Consider the following 27064-nt stretch of genomic DNA (forward strand, 5'->3'; position numbering starts at 1 on the left):
GGAAATATGTAAGCAGAAATGAAAAAGAATGTAAAAAGGAAGGGGAAGAAGGTTGAAGGTCGGGAAGAGAGGGAAAGAGGAAGAAGAGAGATGCGAGGAAAGATACAAGATGTTATGAGAGAAGGAGGCAGTAGGAAAGAGACAGAAGAGAGGGACAGGAATGAAAAAAGACAAAAACTAAATAAACATCTAGCTCCCTTTCTTACATATCTAAATCTTTCCTTTCGTCACTCCTCTCTCTTTTTCCATCCTTCTCTCAAACTTTTTCTCTCAGCCTCACCCACTCTGAATTTAAGCCTGTATGAGGCAGACAGGTAGGTATAAAGACACATGGCTGTCATTTAAAGTCCATTTCGAAGGCGAGAATACTCAGCCATTTTCTTTATAGAAGCTTCCTCACATTAAGTAGCTAATGCAATCCATGGGCTTGTTGGTAAATGAGCTCATTGATCAACTAAGTGTTGTACGATGAGGCAGAGGTAGCATTTTCAACACTGGTGTTCAGCTCTTACTGCTGGGTTTGTTTTTGCAGTTCACTGCCGACTACCTAGATCTTATCAAACCACCGTGTGTTATGCAGGTTTGTAATGCATGAACTAGCTATGGGTTAAGCAAATAATGCGTCAGTCAGTAATTGAGACAGTCAAAAGGAAACTTATTTCTAATAGAGCTCGAACAAATTAATTGATTAGGTCGATATTATTGGCCAAGATGGGTTGTCACAGATGTAATGGTATTGGCGCTTATATTGCAAGATACTGTATATAAGAATAAATTGTAGGATAGTAATATAACATACAATAAACAAAAGCAGCATAAACAAAAACAGGAACACCAGGGCCGTAGCCAGGATTTTAGAAATATTGAGTCCAAATTCCCTGATCATTTTTTTGACGAGCCACAAAACCAAACTCTATGTGATTTAAGAGTAAGTAAGTATTGAAAACAATAAATGTTTTATTTAAGATGAGATAAGATAAGCGTGGATTTATCCCGAGAGGGGAAATTCTGGTCTTGCAGCAGCACGAGGAGAGAAATAAGTACACATCAATAGAGAAAGCAAAAAAGTAGAAATATATAAAATAAAAATAAGAATAGAAATTTAAAAAAAAACTATACAAAAGAAATTAAAAGTCATAATTACAAGGAAAAAGTGACAGTGGTATGATTAGTAGCAGCAGAAAAATCAGCAAGGTAGTATATAACAGCATAGAACAGAATAATATATAATACAATTAAGTAATGATACCTAGTGCTGGTCTGTATTAATATGGAAATAGAATATAGTATATAATGTAATAAAACAGTAGAAAATATCAACATAATATAGTACTGTATAATATAAAATATATTATAGTATAGTATGAGTATACCATATATATACCATATAGTATATATTATAAACAATACGTATCATATAATATATAACAAAATACATAGATCAGTCCAACTGCGAGACAATGGAGAGGGAGAGTAACTTAAGAGTTACTAAACTATTCAATTGTACTATCTTGCTATCTAAGACTAAACTAAATCCCTTTTCATTTCAATGTTTAGTTTTTTTTTAACCCTAAAAACTGTCAAAATTGAAAATATGTTATCTAAAAATAAGATTTAAAAACAACAACAATATGTGTGTCGTTGTAGAATAAACCCCACCTAGGTGTCCTCAGTGGGAGTTATACGGCCCAGAAGAACTCACAGGAATATGTGCACATTTTTGCGCGCACATACACACACAAACCAAGATACACACAGATGGAGGTCCTACCTTCTCCCACTCTCTTTCCTTGTTGAGAACAATGACCACCAGCTTTGGGTATTCCTGGTAGCCGTCTTCTGTGAATGACAAGTCTCTGCCATCCCATGTCACATTCATCATGTACCTGAGAGCGAGAGGAGTAGAGGAGGAGGAGGAGGAGGAGGAGGAGGAGGAGTGGGGCAGAGGGTAAAGAAGTAAGAGAGATGAGGACAAAGAAGGGGGGGTGGAGGAAGAAAATCAGAGAATGAAAAAAGGAAACAGAATTGAGGCGAGGAAAAACAGAGGAAAAGAAAAATTAAACTGCATTAGCATGAGAAAAAGTCCATTTACAATCTGCTAGTATTACTGTCCTAAAATATTCACACAGGCTCTTTTGTATTGAGAGTCAAAGTGTAATGCTGAATTTCTCACCTGTCAGCAGTGAGAAATTCCTTGAAATGTGAGAACAGAATTACAGTAGTGTCAGTATGATAGTATGTGTATTTTAGAAATTAGAAAGGATAAGTTGCTTATTGCTCCAGACAGAAAAGAATCACAGGAAGAGAATAAAGAAAGTGACAATGGATAATACATAGTGTAAAGCCATAGTCTGCCCATAAGAACACCACCCACATGTGCACACACACACACACACACTGTAATGGGTGACCCAAATGGCAGGTCACATTAGCTAAGATGGAGGGCAGTGGGAAGATATTCTTGGGTCCACATAGCCTCCATATTAATCATGGCTGTCCTTCCCCACTCTGTCTCCCTCACTCCTTCTGTCAGCGGTCATGTACAACAGGGGAAAGACAGCTCCTCTTTTCTTTCTCTTCCACTCCATTCTGGGGCCCAGACGACAGGGAAAACTGTAAATGGAACATGGACCCACGTGATGAGTCTTTGAAAAGCCACAGTGGAGTGCTGCAGGTGAGGTGTTTCATACTGTGTAGAGCATTGTGCAGGCACGTGCTGCAGTGTATGAAGGTGGTGCTATTGTATCTACTGACAGGGCACAAATTATTCTTTTACATTTGACATATTGAATGCTAATGTATAACAAAGACATTTGAGTGACAATATCGTATGAATCCTCTTTACTTGGTTAAATAAAAATACATTATGTGTATATATATATATATATACATCAAATGCAACACCTACTGTACATGTCCCTTGAAATTGCTGCTGGAAACACACACACACACACACACACACACACACACACACACACACACACACACACACACACAGAGCGCTAAACCCAATTATGTGCGACTACAGCAGTGGTGCTGAAATCAATTCCAGCGCCCAGGCTGCTCTTTTAGACAACAGCCGATTCTGCGCTTTGCAACCATCTATTTGGAAGACACGCACGCACACACACACACACACGCACGCGCACGCACGCACCACAACACACAACCACACACACACACACACACACACAACACACACACACACACACACACACAAACACACACACACACAAATGCAACGTGTTTACTCTTCTTTCCATCTGTTTATTGTACATTTTGTTTTCCTTTGTTGCTCATTTGGATTATTGCCACTTTCTGTCATGCTCTTATTTTTTTGACACAAACCAGCAAATAAAAGTACTTCTCAGCATTATTAGAGAGGATGTGATGCAACTCTGATGTAACAATGTCAAAACGTGTGCTGGATGTTAGAAATAAATGCCCATATGAGTAGCACATCATGTAAGGTGAATCAGTAAACACAATGGTACAGTGGTTGAATCTGCGGCTCGGAGCAATATCATAGTTAAAAAACATTGTTTGTGATTTAGGTTTATAAAATCAGAGAGGCTTATCATGAGAGCTGTGTATAGTGCAGCTTTAATTAAAAAAAAGATGAAAAAAATTGAGATTCAATTCAATTGAACCCTCAGACCACATCATATCATTATTATTATTATTATTATTATTATTATTATTATTATCATGACTGCTGTAAAAATATGTGTCATGTGAAAATTAAAGTGGAGCAACATCAAAAACAACAGGATGCAAAAAAGGATGGGCAGATTGTGTGCATATGTGTGTGTGTGTGGCTGCAAGCAGGTTTGGGCCGACGTCCATCAAACAGGTGGACCTGATAGGGCGTTGCTAGGATACAGACACAGGCTGGAGGGTATACGCTGTAAGATGACCCTAAACAAAGCTGAATGAACATCCCTGCATGCTCACACGCACACACAGAAACACAGACAATTACTTTGCCCACCTCAGCAATTCTCCACCTAATGTTTCCTCTCCCCTGTAGTACTGAGATCATAGTAAAGCGATCCAATTTCTCTCACTTTCCAGCCTCAGTAATCTCTCTATTCATTAGGGGGGACGAGGAGACGGTGCAGAGGTGGAGAGACAGCGGAGAAGAGTATAAAGATAAGAGAGATTGAGGGAGAAAGATGGAACGGAGGAGAGGAGGAGAAGTGCGACGGGAGAGGAAGAGGACTAAGCCTCGACAGAGTTAGGATAAAAATATCTTTGGGGTTATTTTTTTCCTCCCTTCCTCTTATTTTGGAGTAAAAGGGGTTGGGATGCGAGGGGGGCACTGCAACCAGCACTACATTTACACTGCAGCAAGCAAATAAGAGCACACACATACACTGCATTACAGCAGCCAGAGACATTTATCCCTTGTAAAAGTCAAGGACCAGTCAAAGCAATGATGTATACTGTCAGCACTCAAGATCTACGAACTGCAACAGCACACACACATGCACACAGACTCTGCTTGTGGGAGATGAGGGGAAAGTCTCAAAAAAAAAGATGGGAGCTGCTATCAGTGCTGATTTAGGTCTTTTAAGATGACTCAAGGGTCAGCAGTCGCTTGAAAACACACTCATGCCTCAGGTGGCACGTGTTAAGTGTGGCATGAATGATGACTGTACAAGGTGAAGTAGATGCTAGCTTAGCAGAGGCTCTGCCCCTCCTGTTGTCCCAGGTGTCGGCGTGTGTACATTCTGTTTGTGCGGTTATTTGTCTGTGTGAGCTCGGGCAGCACAAGATTAATGCTAACAATTACATTTTCTCTTTTCCGAGCTTGCAGTCTCACCGTAAAATGCAACACATGTCCACAGAGCTACTTCAGCAGGATTTCTGTTCTTGCACAAAATAGGATTCATGTGTGAATTGGCTTGGGGATGCTTTATACTGTAGCTGAGTTTGAATATCATGGGGATTGCTCCAAAATGCAAATCAACTTTTAGTTTAGGAATCCCTGCACAGTTCAGGAAACACTGCAGCACCTTTCTTAGATACCCTTACCTCTGATGAAAAATTAATAAACTTCTTGTGCAATGGGATTTGTTCACGCTGCGACTGACTAAACCCCCTTCATAACATCTGCTCTGCAGTCCCACGTCTCCCTGTCTCTTCACTCTCTGAGCAATCAAACCAAAAGCAATGTGATCGTTCATTTATCTCTGATATGTAACCCACTAGCTGTCGATCGTGTGCTATTCCTCCTGGGTAATGAACACAATACATACAACTGTGTTGCCATACAAAGCAAGTAAATACATAACAAATCAAAACGGAGTTAAGACCAGAATCTGTTTTACTATATAAACAACCAATATGCCATAGTAATGTGTTTGTGCTCAGTTTTAGAAACCGCAAAACACAGGTCAAAACCAAGCCTCAGTGACTGCACTCCATCTACAATGGACATTTTTCCTGACTTCTTTAGGACTTTATGTTGACCAAACTGTAAGTGAGAAGACTATATGAAACATGCAATAATACAGTCAAAGATATTTGACTTTTTCGATACAATAAAAGCATATCAATAAAGTAAACATGTCTGGCCCTTGATGTGATTCTAATTTTTTTGTGTGGCCCGTAGTGAAGTTGAGTTTGACACCCCTGCTGTAGAGGATCCAACAGCGGGACGTTAAGCAGTGTCCAGCTGCCGTTGTTGGAAAAACAACACAGACGGTGCGTTCACTTGAAGCTGGTAGCCTCGCGGTGCATTGAAAATTATTGTAAAATACCCTTTTCCCATGTGGTGCTTGTTTTTGACATTCAACAGCAATTTACTAGTGAAATACATTATTGTTATAAGTTATAGCTATTACTATATTATTAAATCATTTAATTTTGACCAAATGGCCTTAGCAATGAACAAGCTGTTCTTTAATGTCGCTGACTCCTGACCTTCTTTTTTTTCTTCTTTTTGTAACTTTCTTAAAATGTGCCTAAACGTATTGCTTTAGCACCGGTATTGGAAAAAAAACAAACGATACCCAACCCTAGTTAAGACTATGTGCATAGCAGTCACAGCTACACACAGGGGCAAATGAAAGGAAAAAAACAACAAGACAAGTGTCTTAGTAAGGTGTTGGGCCACCAGAACAGCTCAATGCACCTTGGCATTGGTTCTATAAGTCTCTCGAACTCTACTGTCTAGGTATTCCCTAATTTGGTGTTTTGATGATGATTGTGGAGAGCACCGTCGGCCAAAAACCTCCCAAAGGTGTTTAATTGGGTTGAGATCTTCTGATGGTGAAGGCCATAGCGCATCATTTACATACTCATCAAACCATTCAGTGACCCCTCATGACCTATGTCATCCTGGAAGAGAGCACTTGCATCAGGATAGACATTTTTCATTATAGGATAAAGGTGATCACTCAGAACAACTTTGTATTGATTTGCAACCCTATAACCCTCGCTGTGTTAAGCATTCAGGCCTGTACCGTTCTCTTGGTGTACGCCACACGTGCAATCGCCCCCCTTTTGTCGAGATTACGGTGAAGGATGACTCATCTAATCATATTCATTTCTTTTTTTTCCACATCTCTGTAGACAAGTGCCTATTGTTTTCGCACCACTGGAGCAATGTAACTAATGTAATCAGGGGTTTATGCACTGCAACCCTGCTATAATATCCATCTCTATGTAATTGTTGATGAACTCTTGACAGACTTCTTGATCATCAAATGTGCGCTGCCTGTCGACCATCACTATTTAAATGTCTTTCCCATGGATCTAAATGCAGATGTCACTATAGTCGCTGTTCCCTTTGAAACACTACTCATTTGAGCAGTCTTTGTGACTGAAGCTCCTGCCATTCCTGCTCCAGCAATTAACCCTCTTTCAAAGTCACTTAAGATAATTTCCTCTTGCCATCTTGATCCAAAATAAGAACCTACAGTGCCCGCTCAGCTTCTTTTTTTTTTTTATACACGCCACAAAGCAAGCGTGGGTGTTAATACTTGTACCATGCAGTGAACCTGTGTGAAAGCATCGGCATTTGTTATGTTTCTCTCCACTTATTTTTTCATGGTTTTTCCCTTTAATTTGTCACCCGTCTGTAGCTTTAGCTATAGCCAATTTACTGACTTTTGTGTGTCACTTGATCCAGCAGTCTTGTGTAAAATGCACACCCAACACTGCCTAAAGGGACACTTCAGCCTAAGCATCGGGAACTTGAACTGCAATAAGCTCATTGTTTTAGATTAAAAAAGGAGGTGTCTGCTTTTGCTTTGCAATCACCTTTTTGTGTCAACGATATTAAAATGAGAGCTTTTGCATACTCACACACAGACGCACATCTCCTGCTTATGTATAAAGATATATTAGACTGAAAATGGATTCAGTTCCTTTCTCTTACCTCCAACGCAATACTTAAGCTGAGAAGAGAGATTTGAGGGGTAAAATGACAGATATTCTTACCCACACCAACGTCCACAATGTCAAATATTAGCAACTCTGCCGATCCAACTCACTCCTTTAGAACTGTCCTTTAGAACTTTCTGTCCTTACTCTCACTTTCTGTCTTTATTTGGGACGATAACATTGTGTCTCCATGATTTCAGTTTTTGATAATGCTCATTTATTAGGTGGCATAGAGTAACATACACACTACATACAGCAATTTAATTCATGTGAAAACCCTTCCATAGGTGAGTATACAAATTTGCTCTATCTACTCAAATATACTACTCTTCACTGATCACAAGTCACGGGAGAACTGCAAACAGATATGTATGGCAATTCAATAAACCTTAAATATTAAAAACACATATCTACACAGACGTAGTTAGCCAGCGATTATAATGTAATATTCATGAGTGTGGAGTGACTGGGTGGCTGGCATGTTGAATCATTGTTTCAATCCTGTAAAAAACAAAAATGACTCTCAGTGAAAATGACAAATGCCGAAAGCAGTTTTGTACAATATATAAACACAACTCGAGTATGTAAAGCAAATTGCATGATTGCATCTTATTAACGAATATAAAATTTGTCACCATGACATCTTTTAAATTCTCGATTGCAGTGTGTTGCACGTTAGTACAAAACTCTGCAAAACTCACATGACAACTGCCCCAGGACTCCGTGTAATGTCTAATGTGTATGTGCGTACATGTGTGTTTCCTGAGCTCTGACCCTCATATACAAGGGCTAGAGACTGAAATTACCTGTCAGAACTCTAGTACCACTTTGCCTTTTCCCACACACACACACACACACACACACACACACACACACACACACAAACACACAGATAAATAAGTGCTAAAGTATTTTAGAGCACACTGTTCACCACAAGGTGAGCGGTGCACTGTAAATCTGCCATGATAGAACATTCTCTTTAGGGGGGGATATTTCTCTTGTTTCTAACATGCACAAGCAAACACACACACACACACACACACACACACCCACACACACACACACACACACACACACACACAAACCCATACATGCACACGGCATATTTCAAATGGAGCACAGGTTGTCACTTGGTTTGATTGCTGCACTGGCCAGCGCTCTTAGTTGGTCATTTGTCTCCTGTTATGATTTTATTTTATTTTTTCGATTACTCTGCAAAACATATTCATCTCGGATGTGTCACAGTGGATTTTTCATTACAGCTGTCACAGGCGAAGTGAGTCAGGTAAAACTTCACTAAAAAGCCCACACTGTACTTAGTCGCCAGAACAACAGACTTTTCTGTGATTTCAGCGTCATCTATTAATTTTATTCTCTTCAATACATGTTTTGTTCTATTGCGATGTTTTGGCTCACTCAAGGACAAAGGCAGCATCCACTGTATATCAAACAGTTTGGTCTAAGAGGCGTTCAAGCACAAAAAACATGAGCTGAATGCCAGCCTTCAATGCTAATAAGATACACTGAAGAGCTAACGAGAAGGACTAAACACTGTGACCCACTGTAAATACTGCAATATGTCACACTGGTGCTGTACATTTCTGCATACAGCCCATCTGTGTGTGTGTGCGCACGTTGGCCATGTCCTCCTATGTCCCCTGACAGCCGTTGATGGTCTAACAACCCACACTGGCCCGTCGCCCCGACCTAGCCTTGACCAATCATGTTTCTTGTGTCCTGGCCCTAAAGGCCTATTGGCTGAGCTCTCTCACCCACAACAGAGCCATCTGTGGCCACTCATCACCTGGGTAACAACCTGAGGCAGCAGAGCATGCTGGGAACAAAGTCAGCCGTCTCATGGATATTTGGTAATTCTCTTTAGTGTATCTGTGTTTCCTGACAAAAGGGGAACTAAATCAGCGCGGAATTGGTGTTTAAAGTCCTTTTGAGGTTATCAAAGCTGTAATCAGTCATACTTTACTGTCTCTTTACACTAAATGACCATCATTTATAAGCGGGGGTGCTGATCAATGCCAGCAATGCCTCTGTTACCTCAGCGATAACTCAAATTTCAATCTCTTTAAACTGGCAGAGTTGCCGAGTTAGCCCTGTCTTTACAGTGAGTGGTCTAATCTCCCAGCCCCCCTTTAACTACCCATGTTGCACAATCCACTTGGCTTGGTCTCCGCAGATCCCAAATGAGAATTGATCCAAAGTATACTGAATACTGATGCACATTTGGCAGGATATTAGTTGGAAAAATAAGCAACCTATGATGTAACTTTAGTCACGCAAGCCAAAAAAGTTCCTGGTTGATTTATTGACCAATTACATGAAATAGTTTCAGGCCGGAAAAAAATTACGTAATGACCTCAGAGGAAACTGCTACAGTTCGATCTCAATTTCCTAAACTCATAGTTGTTCATCAGAGGGAATATGAGGGTACCTTCCTCATCTCTTACTGTATTATTTTTCTTTCTCTGTTTTTCATCCTTTTATGAGAAATTGCCATCTAACTCCGAAGTGAATATCATGCAAACTTTTTTGTTTGTATCGTACAAGCTGAGATGATGATGGGTAAAAACCCCAAAATAACATTGTGCACAGCTGTCACTTCTCAGAAAAGTATTCGTTTACACGAATATATGCCGTCAAGAGCATGCCAAACCTGTAGGTGGCAGTGTAACGAGAAGCTCGAGCCCACGTTAGCCAATCAGAATCCCCCAAATAGCAACAACAGCAACTTCCTCACTTCCTCGGCTGCCTAAACCTCCGTTTGTCTCAGTTTACATGCAAACGTGCAAACAAAGTTTTCCCAAATCTCTCTGGAGATTAGTTTTTAGAACTAATCGTTTCCAGAGGCGAATTCTCCGTTTACGTGTAAACGAAGGGCACAAACGAAGGGAAATGTCTCCGTTTTTCAAAATAACCATGTACGTCTAAACGGGGTGTCAGTCTCAGAGGCCGATCCCTGTCTCCCAGCCTTCCTTATATGCAGGGGCGGGGCCACACTGACAGTCAGGAATCAGGAACACCTGAGATGAACAGAGAGGATGAAGATAGCAGGGTGGGGAGCGCATAACAGTCTACTTTGTACTTCTACAGAACAATCACGTGTTTATTAAGCTAGTATCTACCTTCCACTCCAAACACTCCTACAGTTAAACTCCATGCCTTCTCTTTTCTGGCTGTATAAAGAAGATGTGTGATGTCTTATTATGTTTTTCAACCTCCAAGATGAATCTCTCGCCATTCGTAACGTTGTAGAGGAGACATATTGTATAGGATATTGTCTTTTGGTAAATTGACTGGATACTCTGGCTATTTTACTTCATGCCCGGCTGTCCGAACGGCCCGCAGCTCGCATGAAAATAGACCTGCCGCATATCTTTAGCAGAGCGGAGCAGAGAGCCGTTTCTGGGACGCGCCGTGGCGCGGCTGGTGGAATACCAAGCGTTGACTTGAATGGCAGCGATTGCTCGTGGGGGCCGTGGTGCCTCCGGAACGCAGCGCAGACGCGCCCAGTGGAAAAAAAGGGGTTAGTTATTAGCTGTATTTCAAGCCTTCATCTGAAACAAAAGCGAACTCATGAATGGTGACACTTACACACTGGATCAATTCCCAATATAATATTGATGCACAGTTTTTGCCAAAATGATGACTATTAAATATCAAACACATCCATGCTTGTGAGTGTAGTTAAATGTCTTCTTCTCAATCATTTCCTCATTTAAGCATCTTGTTGTTGTGTGGTAGAGATAGACAGCATTCCTAATTTTTTGGTTTTTGTAAATGCATTTTGGAATACAATTTTGTCATTTAGACTTAAGATTTATAATTTTACACTTCATTATTTAAAAAAACAAAAGAAACAACAACATCGGGATGTAAACACAGGTTGTGTGTGTCTCTCCCCCCCTCTGCCAGATGGAAAGCCAGATCGAGCTGGCAAGACCTGCAACATCTCCCACTGGCTGCTGGGGAGCGAGCGCATGACGAGAAGGAGAGCAGAAGAGAGTGAATGAGAGATGGAGGAATAAATGAGAAGAGTAACAGAAGGACTCATCAAGGAGCTCTTCAATTTTGGAGAGCACTCATTTGTAGCAGCTTCCCGCTGTTACCCCAGTCTCAATTTCTTCCCTTCCCTCTTTCTTCGCTGCCTAAATAACAAACTCCCTCCTCAACTCCCATTCACTTCTTTCATTCCCCTCTCATTCCACCTCTTACACGTCCTCTTAGCTCTAACTCTCAATCCCTTGCTTTTTTAATCCAGTAATTGCATCTTTCTTCAATCTCAATCCTTAACGCAGAGTTGGTGGAAACTTAGTGGAAGTGTCTAATTACCAGGGGTGAAGACAAACAGACTGTGGCAGGAAGCCACACATTCAAACAAACATACACAGACACACACACACACAGGTTTGTGGCACTATCTTTGTGGGGACCCGTCATTGACATAATGCATTCCCTAGCCCCTTACCCTAACCTTAACCATCACAACTAAATGCCTAACCTTAACCCTTACCCTCACCCTAACCATAACCTAATTATATCCCTAATCCTAAAACCAAGTCTTAACCCTCAAACAGCCCTTTAAACTTGTGGGGTCCAGCATTTTGGCCCCACAAAGCTGTCTGGACCCCAAAAGTATACTGGACTCCCAGTTTTTGGACCCCACGAATATAGCCCACACACACACACACACACACACACACACACACACACACACACACACACACACTTATATGTGCATTGACACAGCCACTCTCTTTATGTTATAAAAATACACAAAGCCTAATAAAAACCTTTATAATTCTTTATATTTTTCACTGTATTTCTAATGATTGTAGGCCAAAACAAACACATCCACACACTCCTTCTTTACTTACTTATGTAGTGCACTGGGTGGCAGCTTGGTTGTCTTCTCCATCTGGCCGTAACAGGATGTCTTCGCTTCAGGGATGTCGCCATACTCCTCCAACATGGCTGCCGCTGCTGACGTTATGATCCCCAGACCGTCCCGAACTCGCGCCTCCAGCGGGTAGTCCCAGTCGTCGTATGACACTGAAATCATTCCCGGCGGAAACTCTTCGGGTGTTATTTCCGGGTTCCCAGTGGTGAGCGACGGCACAATCCAGATGTATCCAAATCCGGTGAGGCCCAGGGAGCGAGCCTCCTCCAGGACGTACACCGCCTCATCCTTGGAGCAGTAGAGCAGGACCACTGGGGACTGGACCTTCTTGAGCATGATCTGAGACCGGCTGTCTTCCTCCACCGCGTCAAGAATAATGATATTCTGCAGGTCCCAGCCCACAAAACTAAAGCAAGGATAACGAGGACAGGAGTGAAATGTTAATATTGAACTAATAGACTATTAACTTTGCTCAGGTGCTGGCAAGGGCAGTTATAATTATCCATTGTAATTAATATCATTGTGTTGTGAGTGCAATGTGAATGCTAATAGGTGTAAAGTGCTTATTGTCAGGGGAAAAACATTAAGGCTAAATGGAGAATGCAAATGCTAAAGCTGGTCCTGTATAATGATGCTCAGCAGGTTCCAGCCCACACAACTAAAGGACAAGGAGAACAAACACTGGCCTTTTAATGTGGAAGGGCCAGTGGTCAATGTGCTAATTGGGGACAACAGTTATCAGAAAATATGTATAATGCTGTTATCAACATGGAATGCAGCTTACGTCACATCTCTTGGACGAAAAAATAGGTTAATTAATATTTTATTCCTCCTGCACAAGCATGTGGCTGAATATAGATGTGTTTAAACTGTAATGCTCAAAGCAACCGTGAAGGAAAACAGATCTGTATAATTCCAAAGCAAATTATTATCTAGTTCTGCCCGAGTTAGAAGTAACAAGCACTTATTAAAATGATAATGCATTTCTGGAGTATCTCATAATCATCTAGTCATATCCAATCATAAACTGGTAGCATGCTGTGGTATCAGGAGAACAGACCCTTTGTGGTAGAGCTGGCAGAGTGAGGGACAAAGAGGGATGCAGACCACACACACACACACACACACACACACACACACACACACACATTGGAGACAGAGTGTTACAAAGTGTGACACACAATAGGAAAAAGAGAGGAGCAGTTAACCACCGTGCAAGCATCCAACAATAGACAGGTAGTATAACATGAGAGTGATCTAGGACTTGCTGTCTGGAGGCATAAAACGTGGGGTATACCCGCCACAGCCGACCTGTCGAGCGCCAGTGTGACGTCATGGGAGCGCCGTAACTGTTTATACTCCCGCGTGGTGGTCGCGACACTAGTTGCAGTCTTCTCCTGAACAGAGGTGGCGGTAGTGAGTAAAGGCTACCCACTTTGCTATTTCTACAGACTAGAAGAAGAAGAAAAAGGTAAACAACGGCAGAACTGGCAGCAGCATTGACGTCAATGCTTTGATTTGATTCGATGACCTACTTCGTCGGATCGAGCCTTTCATTCGCCATAAAAGAACTCATCTTAACCCAATACGTTTACAAGAGAGACTTGCAGTCACTCTGACAGTCCTGGAATCCGGTTATCCTCGAGCATGTTCAGGCTTCCTGTTTCCGCTTTGTCACGCGCCGCTGAAAAAAATAGAGTGGTGCACGCCCTCTGGACGCACACTCAAAATCCTGGCGCGTCCAAGCTCAGATGCGGCGACTGTAAAACGCCCTTAATGGTCCACAAGTCCCAGATGACAAAACTAGTAACTAGACAATGATGCACAGAGACGCATTCAGGGGTAATAACAAGGATGGGAGTATATGTAGTACTGCAATATAAAAAAAAAATACATTACCTTATTTCACACCCTGTTAAAAATGTTTGCTTTTAAACAAACCGACACTCATCCTCTTCATTAAATAAATCATTATATAGTTGTGGACACTGATTTACAATTACTTTTTTTGTTACCCCTCAGCACACTCTTTACTTGCAGATCAATCATCTTGGTTGAAACATGTGAGTGTGTACAGTGTGTGTTTGAGATTATCCAGATCATACAGGCAAAATGTGTCCAATGCCAAGAAAACCCCCAGCTCTGTTCCTTTAAATCTGCAGATTCTACTGACAGCACCTACCTGCCTGCATTCATCTCCACCAGACAGCCTATGTAAGTAGTCATCCACAAAATATATATCCACACTCTCATGTCATATATCTGGGCCTGTACTTCATCTAGGCTACTGCACATACTAATATGTTTCCATGCTCAGGTCAGCCTTGACTCACTGACTTCACTGGTCCAATTTACTGTTGTGAATGATGGAAGTTCATTAGTATTAAAACTGTCTGCCCATGACTAAGTCACTGAGAACGAACTGAATGCTGAGATGGGAAATCGACAATGCGTAATTGCAGGTAATTGGGCTTAAAGTGCTCATATTATGCCTTTTGGCTTTTTCCCTTTCCTTTATTGTGTTATATATCTTTGTGTGCATGTTCTAGGTTTCCAAAGTGAAAAAGCCCAAAGTCCACCCCAAAGGGACTTACCATCTCCAACAGAAAACACTGCTCACAAACTGCTCCAAACAGCTCTATTGTATTCCAGCCTTTACTTCCGTGACGAACGTGCGTCACTTTGTAACACACGTTGTAATGCTCGCCTAACTGCCATCATGGCACGTCCTCATACTCTGCTTCTGACTGGCTAGTAGTCCTTACCTAGCTACTGCGCATGTGTGACTCCAAACAAAGATGGAACAGAAGTGTGATGCCTCACTCTGTAGCTAAAACAGAGAGCTCAACACACAGGGTGAAAAGAGGAGCTGCAGCAATGTGCAGTACAACAAAAATATGGTGTTTTTTGAAAATTGAGCCATCTAAACCTATTCTGGTACAACCTCTAAATACAATTATGAACCTGAAAATAAGCATAATATGAGCACTTTAATATTTCTTGTTTTATAAAGTATGGCTATTATTTTAACATTGACGTCAACATCACTTCTGGAGGTGGTACGAATATTGACACTGGGATATTAAGTTACTTTTCATTATTACAAATACTGTAATACTGTGGAGCTGTCTTCACTAAAATATGGTAAATACATTTATATGACGTGGATATTGACTGAAGCTTTAACAGGGCTTAGAGTTGCTGGAAGGGAAAATGTGTACAGGATCTGATTCCTATTTGGGTAGATTGCATAAATTGTGAGATATTTTTAGCAGCTCACACTTCCCAGTTTCCTGATAGCAACACCTGTTTGAGGGACACATTCATAATGTTATTCAATCAGCCAGCTAGCCATCTGTTGCCACTCTACTTGTAATTAAAACAATTCTAACCAGTGTTACCAAATATGGACACAGGCAGAGAGTTTTTGACATAAAGAGTAACTGCTAATTAAAAAGACCCTCCTCAGCTGGGCTTTAATATATCATGGGTTCAGGCACCAGCCCTTGCCAACATCTCAACACTGCTGAACATGGATCATTAATTTGATTTTTTTTTTTTTTTTTTTTCAAAAATGATGGTATACTGTTCTCTTCAGCAGTTTTTTTCTCTTTCTACTAGAGCTACTCTGCAGAGAGAAAGAGAAAAACTGCAGAAGAGAACAGTAAACCATCATTTTTGGAAAAAAAAAATAATATGATGATGTGGCTCATCATCTGTCAAAGTGACCTAAAGGTGCGGCAAACAGCCAAACTACATGTGTAGTAAACCTACCTGTCATCTACATTCATTTTAAGAATGATGGAATCCTTTTTAGTGCCGGCTGTCTTTGAAGTACATACTGTATGAGTGGAGGAGATGAAAAATATGAGGCCAAAACATTGTGGGCAGTAACTCTTCTAGAAAATAAACTTTCCCAATCTCTGGGGAAATTTGCAGTGATAATGGAGAAGATTAAACACAAAACAGAGAAATGTCATGCAGCACGGGGAATGACATGCAGCAAAGGGCCACAGGTCGGAGTCGAACCTGCGGCCGCTTTGTCAAGGAGTAAACCTCTTTATATGGACGCTCCTTCCCCCATTAATCTTCCCCACCCCCAAAATCTTTTTTAAAATTTTAAAAAATCCCCCATACCAAAAAAAAACCACAAACTACTTGTATCCTCCCAAGGCACCCCCCCCCCCCCCCCCCTTTTTATTTTATATATTATATTCCAAACAAAAACCCAACCTATTTTGCTCAGATGATAGAGCTGCACACCGCTTATTTGTTTACAAAAATAACTAAGTTATCTAAGAAACTAAAAGATGTCTTAAGCCTAATACATTTAACTTATTGCAGCAAATGAGTCTTTTCTCCCAACACCAAAACAGTTCTCTTTAGGATCTCAGCAAACCCCCAACCAAAAAATAAACTGTCTGAAGTTCCCCGCTGGACAATGAAAATTAACTTAGTGACGCCTCTTGCACTTAATAGTCAATCTTTGATTTTCTTCTCGTGTTTAACTCCGATGTTGGATCCAGGGAATAAAGGCCTGTAAGCGTGGTTTCCTGGTGGAATCAAGGAAGAAGTGTGGACGATTGGAGTAATCCACTTGCGTAAAATGGATGACTAAGAAAGACTTTTTCACTCGTTGCCAAGGGCTTGCCAGCTACGAGACTATCCTGGACGGACACTGGTGAGTGACCGCGCGCCATCTTGGTTTGAAAGTGCTGGCAATGCAACCTCCACATCAGGACCATACACTGTATGAGATGGACGGCTTAACAGCCTCCCAAAAGTGAAGCCAAAGTATCTTGATCACCTCCTGGAAGCTGGCTGCAGTATAGGTCATAAATACTGGGTGCCCCCTTCATGTTAGCGGATAGGACATAGACCAAAATATAAAAACGGGTCCACAATAGGGCAATTAAACAATAATTGGCAGCAGTTCATGGTAGCAAAGAGCCATCTAATAAAAGAAACAACACTCTTTCACTATTAAATGTGAAACACTAATACCTTGTTTCTGACATTTTAAGTAGTTCTTATCATGCTGTTGTTTGTTCAATTGTTCATTAGTTGGAATTAGTTATTTAATGCTATGTTAACAGGATTAAATGTCATGATTGACAGCTGTGATTGACTCGCAATTGGTCGAACGGGTGTAAGGGCGGGACTTCAATACCACGGCGCCACTTCTAGATCACTACTGCCTGACTTTGGCTCCAAAATTACAAGATGGCAGCACCCGTATCCTGGATAGTTTGGCTTCACTTTTGTACAGTAGGATGTAGTGGAGATGCGTTGTCCATCTTTTTATACAGTCTATGATCTGGACTGGTAAAGTACAGAACCAATGGGGTTTCATTATTCTGGAGATACAGCATTTCACTGCTGAATCCTCTTTTTAGCTACCATATCCAACTTAATAGTAATCAGATGCAACCGAAGATGAAAGTAAAACTGTGGAGAATAGTGCAAAGCATGTGTCTAGTTGATCCTACCTGTTGTCCACGGTAAGTTTTAGGATGTTGATGAACTCCTGGTAGCCGGGGAACTTCGATGTGACAATGGAGAAGATGTGCCAGTCATACTCCTCCATGATGTTCAGCATCAGCAGAGCCTCCTGCTGGATGGAGGCACCGAACTGGAAGAATGTCGACTTCACATCCTGAGAAAAGAAAATCGGGGAGAAGGATGGAGGGAATAAGAAAGGAGGGGGTAAGAAGGATAAAGGGAGGGGAAGAAGAGATTTAGTTGGATTTTTGTTTCACTTCCCTTAATAGTAAACTAGTAAAGTCAGACTGCATCTCAGAACTATCAATCAACAACAGAGCATTTCAAATTTGGCAGTACATATACACTCCCTCTTTCTTACCCACAGAAACACACACATGCACACACACACACACACACACACACACCTACACACACACGGATCGAGAGTCGTAAGCTTCTTGTGGAGAAACTATATGGATGAAGGGCTCAGAACAATTCAATTAAGCCCAAATTGGATTGGTGCAGTACAGGCGGGCTGCAGAACTCTGTGGGCCTAGTTCTGGGGAACGAGGGTTACATTCACTCTTGAGTCACTTGCATCCACTCCATTAAACATGACTCAGAATCATTTGCCACTTAATTCAGCCAAACTGAGACATGGGCTTGGACGGAGCAGACAAGCCCTATTACAGGTGGACAAATTAACTCTATTCATTTATTTTGTAGGTTTTCGTTTTTAATGAGTCATTATGGTGCTGGCTATTAAATTATGTGAAATGAGTCAAAGTAAATCGGGAGGAATAGTGAGGAAGAAAAAGAAGAGTGTGGCATCACGGAATGTATGGACTGACGAAGCGTCCTTGTGCCGGTTGGTTGTTGTATCATCTGTTGTGTGTAGATTTCTGTTGAAATGTCAGGGAGTTAACACATGACTTATCTTGACACCACTTGTCTTTGGCACTCTAATTATGATAGACTTGCAGGTTGGTGTGTGTGCACGTCATATGTGTGTGTGTGTGTGTGTGTGTGTGTGTGTGTGTGTGTGTGTGTGTGTGTGTGTGTGTGTGTGTGTGTGTGTGTGTGTGTGTGTGTGTGTGAGGCTGCAACCTGACAGCTAGAAAAAAAGAAAAGAATGAGGGCTAAGAGACCCAGAACAACAGGTTGGAGCGAGAGATATGACACAAAAAAAGAAAAAGAGATTCTTCCCGGTGTTACACTGTAAGATTACACCTACTCTTAAATTGAACAAATGGAACACATGCACTTATACACACTGACACACAAAAAGAGTGCACTACATGTGCACGCTGCCTGCAGCCTGTATCTACAGGACTTCATCCACAGTGTGACCAAACGTGAAAAAGAAAAGTGTTGGTGTGTGTGATGAAGCAGCAACTGTAATGCTAGGAGCTATAGTACTTGTGTAGTGGAATGTCGCCTAGCATTAGCCTCAATCCTATATGCTGCAAACACATTTTGAAGAGGCCTATTGTCTATAGAGAGGCCTAATGACTAAAATGTTTGGAAGAAGAACACATGAAAAAGGCAAGTGATCAGTTACTACATGAGATAGTTTCATTATTGTTGATGTGATTGTGGCTTTATTGTGGAACCCTTGTTGTCTGTTTTGCTTGTGTTATAAAGCATAAAGTATACATTTTCCAATTCTGTGTTACATCTTCTAAGCCAACTTCCAACGTATCACCGCTAGTTTTACACTTATGTTTGGAATTTGTGGTCAATAATCCTCATTCATATGCCTAATAATAATTTCCCAGATCCCAGAAATTATGAACTACTTTAGCTAATAATTAAGATCAGAGGAACGTATGTTGATGCATAATGACAGCCTGTTTCATGTATGGAACCATCCATGTTATTTTTGGGCAATTTGGTTGAAAGAAACCCATATTTTTGATACAGATCTTTGAAAACGGGTCAAATGTGACCCGAGGACCACACAAGGGTTAAAGCACACATTTTATTGTGCATTGTATTTTGAGTGATGGTTATGTGCATCTCCAGAGTCACACCAAGTTCAAATGTTTAATTTTGACTGTAAACTTCTCCAAAGCAGATTTGCAGAGCAAAGCTTGCAGCTGCTGAGCTGAGCTAAAGTCGACTTCGGTTGACAAATGTTACGTGCTATGTCATCTTATGTTGTGCTAATAAGACGCACACTGCCAATACAGTACATTGTTTCAGAGAGAAAACTGAATAATTAAGTGCTTAAACATAATGAGTCTATAAACATTAAGTAAATTAAGACCATTTTCACAAAAAGTTGGAGTTTTTACTCACTTAAGACAATTTAAACCACCAACAAAGTATGAGTACAAGCAACTTTTCAATTAAATTATTACTATTAAATTATAACCTTTCAATATTTTATTTCATTTTACTTTTTTTTTTTTTTTTTACATATGAGCAACGTACTGGTCTGCTGGTCTATTACTGTACATCTCTTTTCCTGTAGACAGAGTCACACTTCTAAGACACAGAGTCGGTATACATGTAACTCAAGTGAGTGAAGAGGGCATTGGGGGGATGCAAATAGACACAAGTAGGAAGCAGGGAATGCGTGTAGTGGATTGCATTCGTACCCATATCAGTTCATTGTATGTAATTTCATCACTATATGCATGACCTACCCCTGAATAATGTGTGTATTCACTGTTTGCATTATTTGTGCGGTGGTGGGTGTGTGTCTCTTTCCCTGTATATCAAGACTCTGGAGTGCTCTTTAATGGTACTGTATCTGTAAGTGAGGTCGGCTCACTCGATACTATGTGTGTGTGTGTGTGTGTGTGTGTGTGTGTGTGTGTGTGTGTGTGTGTGTGTGTGTGTGTGTGTGTGTGTGTGTGTGTGTGTGTGTGTGTGTGTGTGTGTGTGTGTGTGTGTGTGTGCTCTAATAGGGTAGAAACTGAAGCAATGCTTGAGCATGGTGGGAAAGGAGGGAGGTCATTCTGTAAGATCAAGTGTCACTTCCCGTCTTCATCACAGCAGCGGCCAGTACTCCCACACTTAGCTGCAATATACAACGACACAGGGCCAGTCATGGAATACATATAGTAGAATAAGGTGGCAGATTAATATGTGACTTTGGATGGAATTTTATGTTTTGTATGCTTTTTTTGTGTCATAGTTATTAAAGTACTGACATCTACAACAGCCACCTGTTGACAAAACACCTGGCTCGCAAAGTGCCATCGAAGTTTCCTTTGATTTAAAAAATAAAAGGTCTGTTTAGCCGCTGTGCTAAACACTGCTCATGCTCATCAAATTTAATTTAGCAAAAGCTAACACTGCTTATGAATAATCTCTAAAGAATTCTGTTTCATTTTTCTTTTTTTTATTTTGGCAATGGTTTGTATGTGTGTGTGTGTGTGTGTGTGTGTGTGTGTGTGTGTGTGTGTGTGTGTGTGTGTGTGTGTGTGTGTGTGTGTGTGTGTGTGTGTGTGTGTGTGTGTGTGTGTGTGTGTGCGGGCCTGTCTGAAAGGATTCAATCTCCAGGAGCTCCGGGAGAGGAAGCCAAATTCTCCCACAAAAGGGAAATCTTCCTTATGACAAAATAATTGCTCTTTTCTGGTCTCAAATGAGACTGGGCACGTGTCTGCGCTTATTTGTGCAGGCCAAATCATGTCTCTTTATTTTAACAGGATCGCATCACACTGAACCCAACAGAACGCAACGGGACTGAAGAGATAAGGTTTAGATTGGGCTGAATATTCTCATTTTATTCGATGCATGGTCAGAAACGCAGCTTGCAATGTGCAAATGGTGAGCCCGACTTCAATATTGTATCTCAGAAATTATGCACTTTATGTCGGCCTAACCTATAATTCTGAGACCAGAGGCCCCCCTCTATTGAACACTTGAGCGAAGCAGACTCTTCAGGACACTGAGAACAAAGAACTGAATAAATCCTCACATCTTTGTCTTTATTCTCACTCTCCCGCTGAGAAAGAGAAGACAACCGCAACTTCAATCCTGTTCCTGTCATCTGATATCTCTCTGTTTAAATGTCTCTTTCCAGGACAAACAAAAACGAAAATGCAGAAAATGGCATCGCTACATTTCATACAACTGTGCACTGTGATACATCTTCCAATCGTGTGTGTGCTTGTGTGTTGTATTTCATATTTTGATATTGTGTGTTTTGTTATTGCTCATTACGCGTACAGGTATTTCATCTTCAAGGTTTTTGCAATGCAGTTGAGTGAGAGAAAGCGATAGAGGGAGACAATATGATATAAAGGAAGAACAGATATGGTGAACAAAAAAAGAATTGAAACCTAAAGGAAAGCAACAAAAAAAAACACACCAAAAGGAAGCAAATTTGCTTTAGAGTGGCAGGCAGAAAAGGTTTCGTAAAGATGTTAAATTAGAGACAAGGAGGGAGGACATTTTGTTGCAGGGCAGAAAGAGAGAAAAGAGAGATGGGTTGAGGACTGGAGAAGAGACTGATGGAGTGACTAAGCAGCGTATGATGGTCTCTAATTGGGACGGCTCAAAATCCGTAACATCAGAAAACAGTCAATCGTATCCTCTCATTTTACCCTTGTCAAGTGTGACATGTCTTTTGTTTCCACTCACACCCTCAGCAAGCAGTGCCCACACAAACACACACACACACACAAACACACATGTAAAGTACGTTTGTACATAAACACACAGTCTGTCATCCAAAGCTCTTTCCCTCTTGCACCGTCTATCATGTTCACAGTCTCCCGCTCTCAAACTTCCCACTCTGTTGCATACACACAAACAGACACACACACATGTCCACTATGACGCACACACACACACACACACACAAACAAGCACCGGCCCCGGGGGGCAGGACAGTGTGTCTAAGTTGAGATAGAGGGGAGTTATAAATAGTAGTCCTAATATCCTCTGCTGCTGATAACATCATGCACTGTCTGGTCGGATGACACGCACACATGTACAAAAAACAACAAGTCAAACACACACAGATGAGTGTGTAGTGAATTGTGAGTTGAGGCAGTGATGTACGCACTCACCAAGATAAAGGCAAAAACCTGCATGTATTTGCCATATAAGGGATGTCATATATATCCCTGTATCACTTATATCTGCCATAGATCCCCTGCTATCTGTCGGGTTTAAAGCTCCGCAGTGTTCACTGGCGGAGAAACACGGTTGGTGTTGCTAAATTTAAACAGACAGGCATAAAAATAGCTGCAGCAAAAGAAAGGAGCTTGAAATGTCTGTGGAAACAAACTGAAAACGCCAAGCAGACAGCACTCGCCATATAAACCACACTGACCGAGAGAGTCACTGCGGAGCCAAAACTACAAACAAATAACTCTCAGAAACGGAATGATAAAATAACAGATCCCTGCGCACTAAAACAACCAGACATAAGAACAGCTTCTTTCCCACTGCCATCACTCTACTGATCATCCCCACTTTGGCCACTCACCCACTTTTTTTTTTTTTTTTTATTTTTTATTCTTTATTTATAAAGGACAACACACATTAATCAACATTTCTGTAAATGTGCCAGTGTTAGCCAGCCGGCTAATTTTCAACTGCAGTCCTTTTGGCCAGATGATGTTAGACCAGAGCAACCGGAAGAAAGAAGACATTAGTACAGGTTAAATCTACTTCTAAATCTACTTCTCTACACATTACATACTTATCATTCCAATATGCATCTTGCACACTACTTTGCACTATTACTTTTTGCACTTTACATCCCACTCCATGTGTACTTGTCTTGATATTATGTCTTATTTGTATTTTTGTATATTATGTTGATATGTGCCTATATTTTATATATATATATACACACATATATAAATATGTTGTTGTCTCTATTGTACAGTATGTGTCTATATTACTATTTGTCTACTGAACGTTTACTACTACATGTCTACTACGTGTATGTAAGTATACTTGGCCAATAAAACTGATTCTGATTCTGAAATGATTACTGTACACAGTGGTGGAATGTAACTAAGTACATTTACTCAAGTACTGTACTTAAGTACAAATTTAAGGTACTTGTACTTTACTTGAGTCTTTTCTTTTCATGCCACTTTCTACTTCTACTCCGCTACATCTCAGAGAGAAATATTGTACTTTTTACTCCACTACATTCATCTGACAGCTTTAGTTACTAGTAACTTTATTAAGATTGTTCCACACCCAACACATGTAGTTTATAAAATCTGATGTTTTATTATAAATTAAACTAGCCAATAATATTATGGCCTACAAGTTCAGCTGAAATGATTAGACCATTAAACACACAACAGTTTGGATCGTTTCCAGTTTCTTAAATGTGAGGATGTTTCTGCATTAAGTACTTTTAGTTATACTTTTAATACTTTAGGTACATTTTCCTGATTATACTTACATACTTTTACTTGTAACAGAGTATTTAAACAGTGTGGTATTAGTACTTTTACTTAAGCAAAGGATCTAAATACTTCTTCCACCACTGACTGTACACAGTAATTGCACTGCTTTTACCAGAGTGAGGTTTGCCAATATTATGTGCGGACAGGAAATATAAGAAAAGTTAAAACATATGGCAAATGTTATATAAACTTCAAGACGCCACGTCCTGCCACTTGTGGTCTCCAAAGTTGCCAGGTGTATCATATGATCCTTATAGTGCAAAAATATGACAGGCGGCGATTCAATATGAAAATGCTAAACATCTACACATGATTGTAAAGTATCATACATATATAGAGTCTGGCTTTGCATCTTGGCCAGGCTCTGAAGTTTAAAACTATCCAATTATTTACTTTTAATTTTGCATTTTTGCCAAAAAACAGGTGTCTCTGTGTCTGTGAGGCTGGATTGGCGCTAATACATCAGATACACTGGTGCCAAAAAGATCCAATGACTGGAGAAAATGTATACACAAATTCCAAATATACAAGAAATGACAATTTATGTTCTGGCACCAGTTACTTCTGCCTCCCACTGAGTATTTTAGAGGACAAAAGATAGACGAAAATACAGGCAAGCCAATTAGGAAAGTAGAAACTTTGCTGAAATTAGTGCTGCTTGGTGGGTTGGATGTATCCCAAATTAAAGAAATGAGAATTCAGGCCATATTCATATGTTTCCCATGGTATATTCTGTATGTTTGCCAAACAAGACATTATTAAACTGACACTTTTCAGCCGAAGGAAGCAATATAATCACTTGTACCAAGACGACATGTTATTTCCAACAAGTAATAATCCTTTTTTAATATCCTCTGTCAAATACGGACACAGGAGATGTAGATAACCTGAGAAGAGACAGTTTCAGTCAGTTCTTTTCCCCAAATAAATACAACTCATAATTAGAAAGATGTCATAGGACTTGAAATTGACACTGGACTAGACATGTTCATGTGTGGAACAGCAATGCTCTGCTGAAGGATGTGCTGACTTCTAACAGTAATGGCAATCAAGAGAAAAACATGCTCTGGTTTGTTGGCATTTCTTTATACCAATGTACCTTCAAAGGTTGTTTTAGACGTGCAACAGAAAACTCAGATTGGACAGATCTAGTCTAGCTAGCTGTCTGGATTTACCCTGCAGAGATCTGAGGAGCAGCTAAAAATAGTCCTCATAAATCATAAACACAAAGAAAGCCCTAGGTAACGGACATCCGGCCTAAATGAGGGACATCCGGCAGAATTTCCAGCGGCACCAGAGCAATCCCGGAAGTGGAACTTTGTGTATAAACCAATCAAACCACAAACAGGCACATACACAAACAGACACACTATGCATGTCGTGTTATGCCTCAATGCCTCAAACCTGAGGCTAAAACAATATAATGTAAGCCAATGACATCACATGGAAAAATAGACTTTACCTCAGATATGCTAAATACAGCCAAACAGCCTTTATAGAGACAAACAGCAAGAAAAGTGCTGGCCAGAAATGCCCGCCGTGTTTACAATAACAATTTAATGAACCTGTACAAGAAGCAAGTCTCCTTGTGTGTTTCTTTCCATCTCATTATTACCAGAGAGCAATATCGGTGTGCTAACAACATTGCTTTGGTAGTGTCTTTTACTTACACATTATGCGAGTTTACTGCATTCCTTTGTAAATGGCTCAGACAGACTCTTATGACACTGTGGAAGTTTATTCGGTCGATTCCAGTATTTTTAAAGCAATAAGCAGATTGCGCTGTGAATATGAGTGTGTGTTCTTTAAGTGGGTTGTGGATGTGTTAATAAACTGCTTTGTGTGAAATGAGGGGAGCAGATATCCTTTGTTAGTGTTTGATAATAATTACAGAGAACCAGTAGCCTTCAACTGCAATAGGAGCTACACATAAACACACACACACACAAGCACACACATATTATTAAAAATGGCTGTATTTGACGTCATAAGAATATATTCGGCATGAATGCAGTCCATTTTAGTAGATAACACACACAGAGGGAGAAAGAGACCTATTCAAAGTTTACCACTAAGGAGCAGTGTCTGTCTTTGTGCGTGTGTGTGTGTGTGTGTGTGATACTTGTGTGTATATGTGTGTTATTGCTGTGGTATAGGACTTTTTAACAAGCAGTCGAGCCCCCACGGGGAAACACTGACAAAATAACATCATCCCTCTCGCTCGGTCTCTATCTTTGTCTCTCTCTGTTTGCCCTCTTCTCCCACTCACTCTATTCTCTAATAAGTCCAATATCTTCCTCTCTCTGTCTCCCTTTCTTTCCGTTAACTCTCTGTCCAGGGGCTCTGTCTTTTCTCGCCTCCCTCTATACATCTTGCCCTCTCCCACCCTCTTCCTAGCTCTTCTAATAAGGCCAGTATTCTGCTACACTCCTCCAGGACCTAACCTTACAACTAAACCGGAATAGCTGTTATCAGTGCTGGGAGCATACATGTAACTTCACAATTTATCAAAAAATAAATAAATGGCCAAACTATGACTAATTAATATCCAAAGATATGGTCTGTCAGATTTTGTTTGGATGTAACAAAGAGGCTCCCAGCCTGAGGGTCAATACCCCCACAAGTGGTCACAAGATAAATCTGAGGGGTCTGGAGATAATTTATATTAAAGGAAATTGAGGATTGCTATATTGATAATTGTATTATTATAAAAAAAAAGCAAGAATAAAACACTCTTAACTGGTCACAACATGTACATTTCTAACCGGTAACAAGTGCCTACACATACAGTAGTGGTGATAAAAAGGTGAGGAATACTACTGTAGTTTCCTTTTAAACCACTCCATTCTTGGTAATCTGATTACTGTACTCTTTTTCTCCACAG

The 27064-nt window shown here is 40.6% G+C and overlaps 1 protein-coding gene across 1 annotated transcript in view; it reads right to left on the bottom strand.

Moving 5' to 3' along the window:
* grin2aa (glutamate receptor, ionotropic, N-methyl D-aspartate 2A, a) overlaps positions 1–27064 on the bottom strand; it is a 154089-nt gene that overhangs the window by 39374 nt on the left and 87651 nt on the right. Inside the window, exons 3-5 of the mRNA XM_039824234.1 lie at positions 17794–17960; positions 12282–12710; positions 1772–1886 (exon numbers count right to left, since the gene is read on the bottom strand). Of these exons, the coding sequence (XP_039680168.1) occupies positions 1772–1886; positions 12282–12710; positions 17794–17960 (711 nt within the window). The remainder of the gene's footprint in view (positions 1–1771; positions 1887–12281; positions 12711–17793; positions 17961–27064) is intronic.

Source organism: Perca fluviatilis, chromosome 15 (assembly GCF_010015445.1).
Source record: "Perca fluviatilis chromosome 15, GENO_Pfluv_1.0, whole genome shotgun sequence".
Lineage (NCBI taxonomy): Eukaryota > Metazoa > Chordata > Actinopteri > Perciformes > Percidae > Perca > Perca fluviatilis.